Genomic DNA, 14,438 nt, shown 5'->3' with positions numbered 1-14,438 from the left:
ATTTTACAAACACGTGACTTTCGCGTTGGTTGTTTGATGATCAAGTTGGCAAGCACGCACAAACAATATATTTATTTCGCGGGATATCTTGGAATCGCCCGCCGTCGAATATCTTTCCAGCTGCACGCCGTATACGCATACATCTCATAACGATATTCACCATCATGATTTCTACCACTTGTCAAGTTACTTCGCGCTTGGCCATTACGGGCCTCATATCGGTGTACTTCTTTAGAGACACCGTCGTCCGTCCTCAGGTTCTATCTGGACGCGACAAGAAGGTCACCGCCGGTCAAATCGTCGTGTCGACCTGCGTATCGACGGTCATTCTCGTTCTCGCCGCCCATAGGACTGCTGCAAAGTTCCTCAGCGGCGAGATCGGTGCACCCTCCACCGACGAGACCCTTACCGACACCGATTGCCCAGCGTTACGACGTCAAGACACCACGAGCCGTTGCCCGCCCGTGAATTCAGCATCACTAGTTCCAGTCCAGCCTCCATTTCTACCATTTCAGCCAATCTTATCGTCACCTGTACTCGACCCAACGCCTTGTAATACCATTATGATCAATTTATCAACTTCTTCGTCACCTGTATTCAAATCAACAACGCCTTACAACATCACTACCACCATGGATTTGCCAACTGCCTCGACACCTGTACTAGATTCAACAGCGCCTAGCGACATCACTACCACCATGGATTTGCCAACCACTTCGACACCTGTAATCGATTCAACAACACCTAGCGACATCACTACCACCGTGGACTTGTCAACTACCTCGACACCTGTACTCGATTTAACAACGCCTGGTGACATCACTATCTTCGATTTGCCGACACCTTTATCACCTGTATTCCTATCAATACCTTCCGACATCTCCATCATCGAGTTGCCAGATCTCGCCAATTGTTCCCGCTTATCGTTCACATCTGATACTACCGTCATAGCCCGCGACGACAAAGACGACTCGAAGAACACCTTCGCTGACGATACCTCGAACACCAAAGAGGCCGAGTCGTCTGGCGACCAACGGACCTTCCACGAGGTACGAAGAATCATTCCTAAACTCTCCGTTGCCTAACGTTTTAATCTCTATAGGCTGAGGAACCAGAACCAGAACGTGCTGCACAGTCACAGGACAACTACGCTATGACAGCTAATCTGATAAAAAATCCTCCCTCTCGTCCGGCTAACCTTTGGCGACTTGCTTTGGTCGACAAAATGAAGTCTACGAATACTAACCCTGCTCTTCCTGGATTTACTGATCCCGCTAACGCTAACACCTCTCTTACCGGATCCGCCCACCCCGCTATCGCTAACACCTCTCTTACTGGATCCGCCCACCCCGCTGACACCAATGCTTTTCTTACTGGATCTACCTACCCCACTCACGCGCTAGGTCAAAAGACGAAGGCCGCTGCCTCCTGGCTAAAGCCTCTGATACTGGTCACGAAATACGCCAGTCGACTTGTACCTCCCCCTCCTACAGCACTTCAATACCCCCAGCCTGAGAAGCCCCGTCCGCATAAGCTCAAGCCGCAAAAGGTACGGACGTGTTAATCACTAGATTAAGTATGTCACTCATCATGTTTTATTAGCGCAAACACAGAGCTTCTCGATCGAACGCAGCCTGCGACAGCATCGTGCGTTCTCGCCTTCGGCGGCACGCCAACAGGATTGGTCAGTTATTTCTCGTGACGTCAACAAAATCGCTTATTGATTTCATTGCTACTAGTTGGCCACCTTGCGCAAGTCTGCGAGCAGATTCGCGCCGACCAGGCAGTCCTAATGGACGGCTGGGTTGCTGCCATGGCGGGGCTGGGGCTCACCTCAACACTAGCTGGCAACCACCAAACGTCGCCAGGATCGCCGCTCCCTCCTATAGCTGATGCTGTTTTAGTGTTAGAGCCTGGCTCACGCACAAAGGCCCGCATTGCGTCGCTTCGCCAGCGAACGAATGCAATCGTAGCCACGATTCCAGCTACCACCGCCACCACCACCACCATTGCCTCGGTCTAAGACCTCTGACATCTTACGCCCGCCCGTCGCCGCTTCATTACTCACCACAGCGCCCAAGAACCACCCCCTAACAATATCACACTACGTACGATAGCCCACCATGTTCACGGGCCACAAGCCGATGAGCACAATACGATGCTGTTAGGAAACCATCGTTTCATGACACTTACGCCACGACGCTATCAAACAACACGACTTCGCGACACTCAAGCCAGATCACGAAAGGCGCTACGACGCTCTCAGACGTAGACCATTTCACGACACTCACGACAGACAATGCTAATCACCATTGCACGACATCCAAGAAAACTCTTATGACGCCATGAGGACAAGACGACTTCACGACACTCACCACTGACCTTTTCAAAATGGCTCGTGTTATCGCCGGGAAGCGCGATGTTCTGCTAGAATAACCCAGCGAGACGAGTCTCAACCTGCTCCAGAGAACCTATTGACCTCGTTGGGTGTTCGATTTGCTAATTATGCTTGATATCTATCTACATTACCTGCTTCCCTTACTGTTCTGCGCATTTTTGTATTGAATGACAATCTCCTTTGATCAAGTTCATTACCTGCTCGCTCGTCCTTTGTTTGAATGTCATGATAAGTCAGCTCAGCTTCAACAGCGCATGTGTATTCTTGTGCCACATGCTATATATGTCTTCGCAAAGCCATTCATAGGTCATCAGATGCATTGGATGACATGCGAGTTATTGGCTCCTTCCAGTCGCAAAATGATAGTGACTGTGAATCAACCTTACACTACGTAATCCATGATAGAAGTGGTGAACAATACAAGTAACATACCATGACGTGAAGTACGGAGATCAACTTGAACAAAGATGAGTGAATTGTAGAGAAGAGATACCCAACGTAAAATATCCCGCGTAGAACCGCAAACACATTCAAAGGCTAGAATGTAGCTGTGAAGTTGCGATAGGCCTCCTGCCCGATTACTCCCTCGATTTCATCCCCAATCTGCAGGGGTGGCATTTTCTCCCTCTTGAACACCATAATCTTTTGGAGTCGAGCACGCCAGTTGGTGATCACCTCGACTTCCTTGGTGTCTCGTTCTGTGCGTTCAAACACAGACGCAAAACAATCCGCCAGTAAGCTGAGTTGCCTGACCAACAAAGGGAGCTGTTCCGCCGATATGAGCTTGAAGTCACCGACAGGCGTAAAGTCACTCATGCCAGGGGCACGTTGGATAGTGACCTTGAAATACTCGTTTTCGTGGATGTTGTTGGAAAAGGCAGCGATTGCGCCAAGGGAATGTGGTTCGACGACAATGTTCACAAATTGGAACTGAGTGGCAAGTGTGTCGAACCGATAGGGAATTCCAGAGTCATTCCACACGATTCGGACGTAGTCATTCCCAATATGACGTTTTTTGTCGACGCAGTACTCGTCGTCAGGTTTGGACGGCATCATCGTAGCGGTGTGGTAAAGGACTTGACCTATGTCATCCCACCATGCATAGGCGTATTCACCGTCTTCGTCCGGGCTGAGGCCACCCGCATAAACGTCGACTTGACCTCGAAGATTGATGAGTCTGCCAATGCCCTCGAGGAACCTTGTGTACGCAGGCGACCCATGGGTGTTTCGTAGAATATCAAGCTCATGAGTCTGGCCAGGTGCAACGTACATGATTCCCACTTTATGGGTGTCAATCACGGGAATCTGGTCCAACGACCGGAAGAGAGCCGGAAGTAACGCTGGATCGACCATCCGCTGGCTAGCGGGTTGGTTCATCCTATCAGGGTAGGGGGAAAGTTGGAGGGCGAAGAAAGCGGGATCGACAGCAACATATTTTCGACGTTGGGAGGGAGCAGTGTTACTCCACACGTAGCCAGTGATTGGATCTGGTGCTGGTGGTGCAGTTCCACCATCATCCCCTTCGACGACGGTTTTGATCGAGTCCTAGAATGGATGAGCCCATTAGTTTGTGAACGAGAGTTCCGGCTTACACTGCGAGGATTCGTTTCTAGTGATTGATCAGCGCCCGCATCGGGGCGTTCAGGGCGTGGAATATCGCGCTCCATCATCATACCCGCAGCCACAGAAACCATATCAGGATCGACATCACCCGGTCCAACTAAGGGTATGTTTTCCAGCTTGCAGAGGAACCTAGTTAACCCAGAAGGGCGGCGAGATAGAACTTCAATCCAACCGAGGCGGGCCAGAGAGCGGATGGTGACGACAGAATTACCCAAAAGCCACGTCTTTTCACTGACAGCAGGGTCCGGAGATGCCAGGTTACTGGGATTCATCACAATCTCACTCAGCGTCGAACGAGCGGGTCGTGGATCGGCGCTGGCGTACGCATATCGCGCCAGCCAGTCGAAGCATACCTCGGTGGGTTCGTCAATGTCATCCTTCCCCTCGTTCGCTAGTAGCAACTGGCGAGTGATATATGAGATATGTCGAGGACGATGAGGAAGTTTGACTGCCAAAAACCAGACATATACCACGTAGAACGAAATCGTTCGAACATGCTGGGACATTGCCCACGAAATTGTGGGCGTTGCACCAGGACGATTGTGATGCTGAAGGTATTGCAACGCAACACCAAACACCATTTTGAAGTCTTCTTCCCGAAGATTAGCATGTAGCGCGCGGATTGAGCCAACGATGGAGAGGAAACTGAGAATGTGAACAGCCATGTCTGGATTTGACATGATCTGCGAGAGCTTCTCCAAGATTGATGGCAGGGACCTCTTGAGCGAAGACAGAAGCTCAAAGGCACATAATGACAAAGTCTGCAGACAGCAGATGATGGTCGTTGGCTGACTATCCAACCCTTCTCGAAGCACATCGACAATAACGTGTCGCAACGGCAAGTCGAAGCACCGCCGATAGCTGACGAGGACGGTGAGTGTGTGGAATGCCAATCCATGAGCATCGCGAGGTTTGAGACCGAGAGGCCAGCGATCAATATTGGAGGCTAATTGACCACTTGCCAATCCCGAACAGATGGTGGTAAGCAATCTCGCGATCACCTCGCGACACTTGGGGCCGCAAAACAGGTGTTTGTTTGCGAGTTGGACGGGAAGATGACAGAGCACGTAAGAGAAAATTTCCCAATTTCTCTCTTTCTCTAGCAGGTCGAGGACGGCAGACAAATAAGAGTCCATGTGTATGACACCAATAGACTCGGCTGCTGGATCATATGAAAAAATGCCCTCGCTTGGATTGTCTGGGTCTATGGAAGTGAACGGGAGAGATTCGGGAACTTGCCAAAGGGTCTCTCGTGATTTTGCTTGATTTGCACTGGGCGATGGCGTTGGCAAGGGTGCTCTCGATCGACTGCGGCTGCCTGCTGATTGATTGGGTCTGATTCCCCTTCCACGAGATGCTCGTCTCCCATCGCGCTCTTGCGTACCTCGAGGCTGCGGTTTGCGCACATGAGAGTCATCGTTGTTCAGGTCACCAGAGCTAGTCCTCTCATCTTCTGACTGCTGCGGCTGTCCATAAAGCGATGGTTCTTGTATCCGACCTATCAGCGATGCCAAGGTCGTGGTATTGCCATCCGGGTCATGATGGGCGTCAACGAAATAAAGGCGATGATCTCTGTCGGCACGGATTCTCATGGTGAACTGGAGAACTGTGAGGCGAGTGCGGGGGGATTTTGCTTCACCAATGAGCTGAACCAAAGTATCGAATATCTGGCCTGCCAAAACGACGTTATGCTGCAGTAGTGCGTGAGGAGTGAATGCGAGTTGGCTGAATATCGAAACCAACGACACCACTGCTACAGCTGCACGAGGCAATATTGGCTCTGATACAGGGGAAGCGACCAATGGCACGAGGGTACTCTCATTTTCTTGAGAGTGCTGGGACTGGGAGCGGGAACCCGCAACGAATGAGAGAATTGACATGACTGAGGGCATATTTGAATCTCTGTCTCTAGCATTTCCGCTGCGATGCTCTGACTGCTTTCGTGAGAGAATAGGAGTTGCGGCAGCAGAAGCACTGCTGGAGGAAAATGCAGGTGATGCTGGGGTGCCAGACATGTTGGCACATCCAGAGTCATCGTCATCCTCTTGGACTCCTTCGACAGCAACAGCTATCAAAAGGTCTATCATTTCCCGCAAAGGTGCAAAGAGAGTCGGAGCCTCGGATTCTGAAGATGGGGCCGCTGACGCTGGTGCAGTATGTTCCTCTGCTGCACGAAGGACTACTTCATCGCCTAATATCTTCCATGCCACGCTGCTGTCGAATGTCATGTCTTCCTGCGGATTTTCTGCCTGCATCCGACAAAACTTGAAGACTAGGTCTGCCAGGGACCTCCTGTAGCTATGCATGTCCTTGAGAGAGTCGTAGACGGATCGTAATGCCTTCATGATTTCCAACCGCGTTAGCGCTCGCGTAGGAGCAAATAGAGTGGGATTTGAAAGAATGTCCTCCCAGCTCTTCAACCAATCTGGTGATGCAGGTGAGAGGTCATGTTGTTCAAACATCATGCTTGGGAGTTTGGCAGTATCTGCATCGGTAAGATGGTCCGCAATAAAGAAGAGTGTGGTTGACAGCAACGGGATCATGTAGGTTGAATGATCTCGGGCTAACAAGGATGAAAGCGTGCGTAGGAATGGCGTGGGGGCTTCGGCGGGCTGGTCTAGCGGTAGGATCAGAGGTCCATCCATGGTCCTGCAAAATTAGTTTCAATGTATGCGTCTGCTCGTAAAAAAAGCAACACACCTGATCGGACGAACAAAACTGACAAGTTGGCGGAGGGTCGCTCCTGCAACGCTCGCTTCTTCGTCGTCCATATCGACGCCATCCTCCCTCTCATCAAACTCCTGAAATATATCTCTCATGGTACATGCCGCTTCGTCCATGATCTTGTCCTTCTCCATGTCATAATCCTCCACGTTATCCGACGGAGTGAATCTGACCCAAGCTTCAACCGATTTGCAGAGCAATCTTGTGAGCCTTGTGTGATCCCATCCAGAAATATCATCCTTCGACCATGCGCGCTCCATAAGATCTTTCTCAAGATCCTTTTGTCCGGGAGCTCCTGAAGCGGTGTATGAGACGGAAGTCAGTCTGCAAATGTATGCGCGAGCCATTTTTGTACATAGTCCTTGGCGGATGATGTTTCTCAGTGTCCTGTGTGCGCCAAGAGCGACGATTGGAGCGATATGAAGGTCCTTCCCAGCCTCGGTAGGAGGAAGAAGGTGTCGTTTGAGTATTGCCATGCACGAACTGCCATATGGTCCGGAAAACAACACGTTCAAAGATTTTTGAATCCTGTCCTCTAAGCTAGCTGGCGTATGAGTGCGACTTGTCATTATGGATACACGGGGTAAAGGAGACGCAAAGAAGGCCTGCGCGCGCAAGAGGACAGGAAGAATGAGCGTTAAGAATTTGGGTGCGAGTGCTTTGAGTTGCGAACTAAGGTGGTCCAGATAGATAACGACCATTAACTCTGCGGGGTGCTTTCGAGAAGGCAAGTTTGGAGATGAGATGGAACGGATTGATATGGATGATGGATGGCGTCTGTGTATCCCAACAGTTGTTTTTACGCCGATGGGTTGATCAGCGTGAGCTGCGAGAGGCGGTGAAGGTACCGGATCAGCAGCAGGACTCAGGGGAGGTACTGTCAACGCCCGACCAAGAAGACCAGCATAGAACTGAAGCGCACTGGCAAGGTCACCTTCAGATACACGAGCCGCGGATTCTGGTTGCTCCAGTACGGAAGATAGGAAGGTAGCTAAAAGCTCAATGTGTCGTTCTCGTTCTGCACGGTCAATAGAATCGGCAGCATCGCCCGACATGTAGGCATCAAAGGCGCCTTCTGTCCATGTTCTGAGCAAGCTAAGTAATGGGATTTCAATACCAATGACTTCGGTTCCCCCTCTTGTGAGAGCCCGTAGAGCCCGTAGTCGAGGTTCTCCTACATCGGCAGCCCAGACGGTGTGCAAGAATAGCGAGAAATACTGAAGGATATCTGCTGTACCCAGGTGGCCGTCAAATTTCTCCCAGAATGTGGCCATGATTTCATATCCTGCCGCCTGCAATGAAGAAGGCGAATCATGACCGCAGAGTGCAGCCCATACTGGGTTCAGCACGGATGGTCGAGGCAGGGGTGATTGCGATGCCATTAGAGTAGCTAAAGAGCGTGCATGGGCGAGACTTGGAACTGCAGGGGGAGTCAACGCCTCGACAAGGGCATCGAAGGTCAACGGCTGTGTCTGAGGTGGGATGGTGGTAGATACGGTGTCGGCTTTGCGCCGCCACGCAAACGGTGCGAAAGCTGTGGTGTTTGACCTTTGTCTGAACCGGGGATTGGAATCTGCATCCTGTTGTTGACGAGACATGTGCTGTATCGTACAATGATGCTTATGTGCTTCAACTAAACCATTAACTGGAGGATGTGTGATGCTTTGACATAACGTACCTTCCACCCGAGATCCGAGTCAATGTTGGCTATCTCTAGGTAACAGATTTCGGCACGCTCGTCTCTACGATAACTTGAAAGTAACGATTTTGTCGTAGGCTGCCGATGGAACTGCACAAATGTGACAGAGGGTATGGATCCAGGGAGAGTTAAATTATCATTGGAAATATTAATATTATTGGATATTGCCACCGTAACGGTCAATCATTATGATACCGACCAAGTACCGTTGGACTGTATCAAAGAACGAAAAGTACACCCGCCGGCCTCTGCGATTTTTAAAGCTTCTCTACAACGCGACATAAGGGAGGAACAAGATATGAACGTATTAACGAAAAAGATCATTTCCTCTCGTAATCTCGTGAAAGATCGATTTCTCCCTTCAAATGAGTGTTGGTAATCTTGGCTTGACGTTGTCGCGGTGCTGAGCGCTTTCCCTTCTTCTTCAAATTCGACGGTGCTTTTGGTATCGGCGTTTCTTCCGCAGTAGCCTGGAGACCCTCTGTAGATGCCTGTCAGACAACAAATGGAAGGAGATAGCTCGAGACTCGTGCCAGCATGCAGCGCTTTGAGAAGGTCAACATCGTTCGGCACCTTGAGCGAATGCCACAAATCGAAGAATTCTGCGAGAAACGATCAGTAGGGGATATATGGATGTTATCATAGCTAAAACTCACCTTTCTCTACTTGCTTCCCCCCACTCTCGTCATCCGGTTTTATTTCGTTCCAAAACACCATTCGCAGCTGACCGTCCTTCACCGTCCGCGTTACAAGCACCTCCCCCTCCTTCTCTAGCTCCTCGATAGCTTGCGGTGCCTCTTTCCAAGACTCCTTCAGCGCACGAACAGGAATCCCACCGCCTTTGCGCGTCTGCCGCTGTATTTCTGTAAGGAGTGCAACTTTATTTCGAAAGCTGAACTCATGCTATATCACACGTTAGTACACCTCTAGTGAGCCCATCATACAAACATACCCGATATGAGTACAGGTCAGTCTTAGGATCCCAGAGAATGCGATCGTGCGCCTTGAATTTCTCCAGCAGGACCATATCGGTCTCTAGCGGCGTATTCGTGACTATGGCTATATCTTGAAGACGCATGGGATTATGCGTCGACTACGTAAATCTCGATCTCAGCAAGCGCAGTGGTCGAACGACACGGAAAACACGATACCTTCAGATGGTCAATCGCATATACTAGCTGGGTATTTACATTAGTACCAGTTCCCGTGTCCGCCGGTTGTGAATAGACGATATCTAGAGAGGGATTGAAGTCAGAACGCTTGCGAATGTGCAAGCATTGAAGACGTGCTCGTCTTTGGTCGTTTCTTTTTGGTGCTTGGCGTTGACTCAGACGTGGATGCAGATGCAGGTGCTGCAGCTGGTGCGGGTGCTGGTGCTGGTACAGAGTTAAGTGGTGCGGGCTGCGAGTGCCATGAAGTATAATCTTGACGATGAAGGACTCGTTTGAAAGCGTCGGCGTCTTTTCCGAGAGACATGGTAGTTGACAAGAGAAGAAGAGTGTTCCTGCCTTCTGTGGCCTGAGCACTCAGTGTGGAATTAGTCCACTGTGTGGACGAGTCACGTGCGCACAACTTGGTATGTGACACACCGTCACGGTAGTCACTGGAGCATGGCAAACAACCATATCTTCCACCTGGGTAGCCCAATTAGGAAGCCTTACTAGGCTGAACGATAACGTGCCTCGTCAACTATAATTAGGCTAGGATGTAGTAATATCCAGACACCAGTATTAAACCGTGCCCCAAATCACCTTGTATCTCTACCACCACCAAAGCCTAGTACTAATGTTTAAGTAAGCTGGCGCCCCGCCCCAGGAACGTATACCGCCGCCGCGCTCAATCCGGCACTTCCCGCAATGTGCCTATTTTCGTCATAGAGGTTGATTTGTCGGGTTCCCACGACCTTTCCCTTATCCCGACCACATAGCAGGCTGCTCACTGCAGGCAATCGCTGCCGCCTCTATAGCCTGGCCACTGCCCTCTACAACATCTGCCCAAGGCCACCACTGCCCTCTACAACATCTGCTTCATCTGCCTCACCCAAAATCCCAGCACCGCAGTCGTCTCTGCGCCCCCAGCACGTTGCTTGCAGCATTCTGCCTCCCATCCCACTCTACAACACCTGTCCCAGCACGCTGCTTGCACCAACCTGCCTCCCACCTTGTTATCCTTGCCCACCACCGCCCTCTACAACCCCTGCCCAAGTGGTCTGTGCACCCACCAACGCTCTAGTCTCGGCTACTCACCTACGCCCACAGAGTCATCACTTAGGGATCGCACTATTCAGATATTCACCCACCAACGCTCTAGTCTCGGCTACTCACCTACGCCCACAGAGTCATCACTTAGGGATCGCACTATTCAGATATTCACCCACCAACGCTCCGCTCTCAGCTACTCACCTATGCCCACAGAGTCATCACTTGGGGATCGCACTATTCAGATATCTGGTCTCGCACCCACCAATGCTCCGCTCTCAGCTACTCGCCTACGCCCACAGAGTCATTGCCTTATCGTCCTCACAGTTCCCAACCATCCCACCGGCTCCCAATCTCGTCTCGCACCCACCAACGCTCTGCTCTCATGGTGGATAGACCAGGGTATGTCTGTAGGGACTTGAGAACTGCGCACTAAAATATATTTTAATGTCGAAAACACACTATATTCATGCTACTACGTCAGCAAACAATGGTTGAATGAAAACGAACATAGGTAAATGAGGCCGAGGCCTCCATCCCTACAACAATGAGCTCAACTGCACAGGGCCATACAATCTATCTAACTCAGACAGCGCGGCATCATAATCAAATGGGGGAGGGTCAAAACTGTCAGTGAATGAACCAGAAGCACCGTCTGAGGGCTGTGGAATAGTAAGAGACTCGTCTGGAGAAGCCAAAGCAGAAGCAGCAGCAGCAACATCACAAGATGATGTAGCTGGCTCGTCTTCCTCCATACTGCTGTTGTCACTGATCCCCGCGCTCGTGTGCTGCTCACGGGAGGCAGTGGACTTCCTCGTGTCTGTATTATTCCGTTTCTTTCCTCTGTCAGATCTCGGACGGCGACGACGATCAACTATTTCGCCGCTCTCGAGCTTGTCGTTGCGTTCCTTGCGGTATTCCGCAAACTCCTCGTCGGTCAAGGCCTTCCAGTATGTTTTGTTAGTGTCCCACTTGCGCCAAAGCATTTCGAGGTCTGCAAGTGCGCTCGACGCTTGGCTCAGGTTTGCGAAAGGAATGTTCTCGGGCCAGCCTTCCACAATGACCTGGTACCGCTGAACGACGTTGCGGAAATAATGAGTCCATTGCATCTTCGCGCTGGGGTCACCAGTAGCCTCTTCTATATATTGAATTTAGTCAGACCATTGTCACAAAGTCAGAAGAATCAAATACTCACGAAGTTTTCTGTTGATAATTTCCCGGATTTCTGAACGTTTGTCGGAGACGCGCTTCTTGTGGTTTTTGGCAGAACCTGAATGTAATTAGACAGAGAACACGATACTAGTAGGCAGACACTCACCTTGCATGCCTTGTACTGCAAAACCCTCCATTTTACTGACTAAGTCTTGGTTATCAATGCCCATGACGGTACCCATAAAATTTTCGACACCGTCGGTGGAAAATGCGATACCTCGAAGGGGAAGATCGGTAGAGCCACGTGTAGTGTAGAGAATAGACTCTGCACCCGTACGACAATGCAGACTGATGAGCTAAAATTTAGGGGGGTCGTGTGAGAGAAATTCAATCAAAATCGACTAAGAACGTACCTCGTTTTCGACCGCCTTTAAGGTCTGTGTGATGTCGTTTATCTTCGACTTCGTTGAGGTACGAATACCGGTAGTCTTCGTCTCCTTCCATTCAGTGAACTCGGCAAGCAGTTCGTCTTGCTCCTCCCTCGAGAGGGCAAGGTACTCAGCCTTGTGATCATGCACGAGTGATTGGAGTGCAGCTTTACCGTGGGCTTCTACAAAAAAAAATTGAGCGGTGCGCACGATGAAGTGTGTGATAAATAAATGAACTCACCGTTCTCTCTATCCTGGTTCTTCTTCCAGCAAAACGCATTCCATAGATTCGGCTTTGAGCGTTTCGAGCGGAGAAGCCCCCGACCCACGTACAAATCATTTTGAACACGCCGGATACTTTTATGGTGGGTAGTAGCGATGGTTTTGGTAGCGTCGTCCAGCTGCTTCCAAGCATCGTCTAAAGAATCCTTGAATCGAAGGGACTTTGCACGTCGGTCAAGTCTGAGAGCAGCGCGAGCCTCTTTGCTGAGCACGACCTTGGCACGTTGACGTGTGGGTGGCTGAATATGCTTTGCGCCGCTTACACGCTTCTTAGCATAAAAGGATTGGGTGACCATCAGGAGAACCAGCAGAGACGAGTCAACAAACAATGGTCAAATATTTTCTCAACTATTTAACGCACCAGGTCCATGTTTGTTTGAAGTCCATGATCGGGACGAAATGACACATTATTGCATACTAACAAACCAACATTTAAGATCTACAGTAATAAAAGACCAAAAAGGTAAAGCGCACACAAAAAAACCAAAATGCCGAGAAGTTTCAGGATCGTGGTAAGCACCGATGATCGGTGCTATGCACAAACATTAATCAGATCAACTTGAAAAAATTCGCAGAATGGAAGATCACTAACCTCCAAATTAGCGACCTCAGGGTTGACGGCCTTCATACCCACTTGTAAGTCTACAAGGAGAGCGTTAGCTAAAATGGAAGCATTTTCGTAGTTGAGGTCCCATGCTGGAGACCTCAGTATAGCCTCCCATCTACTACTGCGAACACTGCTGATCAAAGAACGGAGCCTTGGCAAGTTTTCGTCACCCAATCTCAAATGATCAAGAGCGGCATCCGTGCGTGGCCCAATACTGATCAACGGTGCCTCGAAGACTGAAGGATCACAAGCGAGTCCTTCATATTTTGGTACCGCTGCAAGTGGGCTAGGCTTGGCAAATATATCGGCCGGACGACGTTGACGTATCTCGGAGCGTGGTGTCGATGGCGTGGCTTTGTTCCCTGATCCACGAGCCAATTCTGCTCCATGCCGAAGAGCTGCGGAGTCCGAAGAAGGTAGCGGGGAGAAGGCTTTGGAGGCTTGCGCCGAGCACTGGATGCGAGCGCCTGTGGCCACTGTGGGTGGAGGGAGATGTGGTGGACCACTGGCACTGATATGAGTTGCTGCGACTTGAGAGCTTCATTAGCAATTAAATAATGAAATAAATAGTGAAGTACTTACAGTGCCTTGGGGGTTTCACGTTTTCAACAGCACAACGAGCCGTAAAGCGCTGGAGATGAGGTACCACGAATTCCTGCGCAAATGCTTGCACCAAGACAGCAACATCTCCGCCAATTCTCTGCTGTGATTCTTGCAGCTCGCGGGGCGTGATATAGACATCGATGGGAAATTGTTCGGGCGAGATATTCGGAGTCGCTTCACTGCCAGCGCATCGAATCAGAATTGATATTCCACCATCAAGACGGTCTTGCATAGTGATCTGAGAAATATCGTGAGGTTTAAGAAAAAGAAAGGTAGAAACAACTGACCGCATCAAAGACATCCTGGAGGGCTGCCTCGCCCAGCTCGCTGTGAGTCAGGGTCCGCTCTGCCTCGTTCACGTCAGTTGGCTGATTGAAGCCGAGGTAGGATGGGTGAAGACCCCCCGCTCTCCTCGTCTGGTAGTGGGTACCGTCGATATGAGCATCGTGCCTAAGCAGAGCTCGTGCAGCAGCTTGCCGCTCATTATTGCTGAAACCTGGTGCGAAAGTAGAAGTATACAAAGCCGCAAGACCTGACATAGTGAAGCGGTGGTATCCCACTGTTTTGGCACCTGAACTTGAAGATGGCTTCTTCAAGTTGGTGGAAGACGCCAGAATGAAGGGTGGTGGAGAGGGCGGTGGTTTCATGGATGCGAGTTGTTGGATGTGAGGTGTGGTTGAAGAAGTGAGGTGTAATACATGTAATGCTGTGAGGTGTAATGGCT

General features: G+C 50.4%; 4 protein-coding genes across 4 annotated transcripts; 1 reads left to right on the top strand and 3 right to left on the bottom strand.

Moving 5' to 3' along the window:
• The first annotated feature begins 112 nt into the window (after positions 1 to 112).
• Positions 113 to 2,263, top strand: DEU56DRAFT_516324 (uncharacterized protein). Its single transcript, XM_041346596.1, has 4 exons — positions 113 to 1,049; positions 1,103 to 1,549; positions 1,603 to 1,684; positions 1,740 to 2,263. The coding sequence occupies exons 1-4, from the start codon at positions 165 to 167 to the stop codon at positions 2,021 to 2,023; spliced, it is 1,698 nt and encodes a 565-aa protein (XP_041213423.1). The 5' UTR covers positions 113 to 164; the 3' UTR covers positions 2,024 to 2,263.
• Positions 2,264 to 2,935: 672 nt separating this feature from the next.
• DEU56DRAFT_752086 (uncharacterized protein) lies at positions 2,936 to 9,522 on the bottom strand (the record flags this gene model as incomplete). The annotated part of the gene is made up of 8 exons (XM_041349605.1): positions 2,936 to 3,943; positions 3,991 to 6,670; positions 6,722 to 8,346; positions 8,424 to 8,534; positions 8,640 to 8,712; positions 8,836 to 9,046; positions 9,101 to 9,347; positions 9,397 to 9,522. The coding sequence occupies 8 exons, from the start codon at positions 9,520 to 9,522 to the stop codon at positions 2,936 to 2,938; spliced, it is 6,081 nt and encodes a 2,026-aa protein (XP_041213422.1).
• Positions 9,523 to 11,181: 1,659 nt separating this feature from the next.
• On the bottom strand, positions 11,182 to 12,800 carry DEU56DRAFT_727656 (uncharacterized protein; the record flags this gene model as incomplete). The annotated part of the gene is made up of 5 exons (XM_041348000.1): positions 11,182 to 11,780; positions 11,838 to 11,912; positions 11,961 to 12,150; positions 12,208 to 12,404; positions 12,464 to 12,800. 5 exons carry the CDS (start codon positions 12,798 to 12,800, stop codon positions 11,182 to 11,184), a joined length of 1,398 nt encoding a protein of 465 aa, XP_041213421.1.
• An 861-nt stretch (positions 12,801 to 13,661) lies between these two features.
• DEU56DRAFT_727318 (uncharacterized protein) lies at positions 13,662 to 14,361 on the bottom strand (the record flags this gene model as incomplete). The annotated part of the gene is made up of 2 exons (XM_041347975.1): positions 13,662 to 13,952; positions 14,002 to 14,361. 2 exons carry the CDS (start codon positions 14,359 to 14,361, stop codon positions 13,662 to 13,664), a joined length of 651 nt encoding a protein of 216 aa, XP_041213420.1.
• Between the last annotated feature and the right edge of the window lie 77 nt (positions 14,362 to 14,438).

Source organism: Suillus clintonianus (assembly GCF_016758775.1).
Source record: "Suillus clintonianus strain FC179 chromosome Unknown DEU56scaffold_7, whole genome shotgun sequence".
Taxonomy (NCBI): domain Eukaryota; kingdom Fungi; phylum Basidiomycota; class Agaricomycetes; order Boletales; family Suillaceae; genus Suillus; species Suillus clintonianus.
The sequence above is the reverse complement of the archived record's forward strand: the minus strand, read 5'-3'. Positions and strand labels throughout refer to the sequence as shown.

Excerpts from the sequence above, each read along its gene's own strand:
- DEU56DRAFT_516324 (XM_041346596.1), top strand. The coding sequence starts at position 165 with ATGATTTCTACCACTTGTCAAGTTACTTCGCGCTTGGCCATTACGGGC. Across the intron at positions 1,550-1,602 it reads ATAAGCTCAAGCCGCAAAAG|CGCAAACACAGAGCTTCTCG; the intron begins GTACGGACGTGT and ends ATGTTTTATTAG. Across the intron at positions 1,685-1,739 it reads GCGGCACGCCAACAGGATTG|TTGGCCACCTTGCGCAAGTC; the intron begins GTCAGTTATTTC and ends CATTGCTACTAG.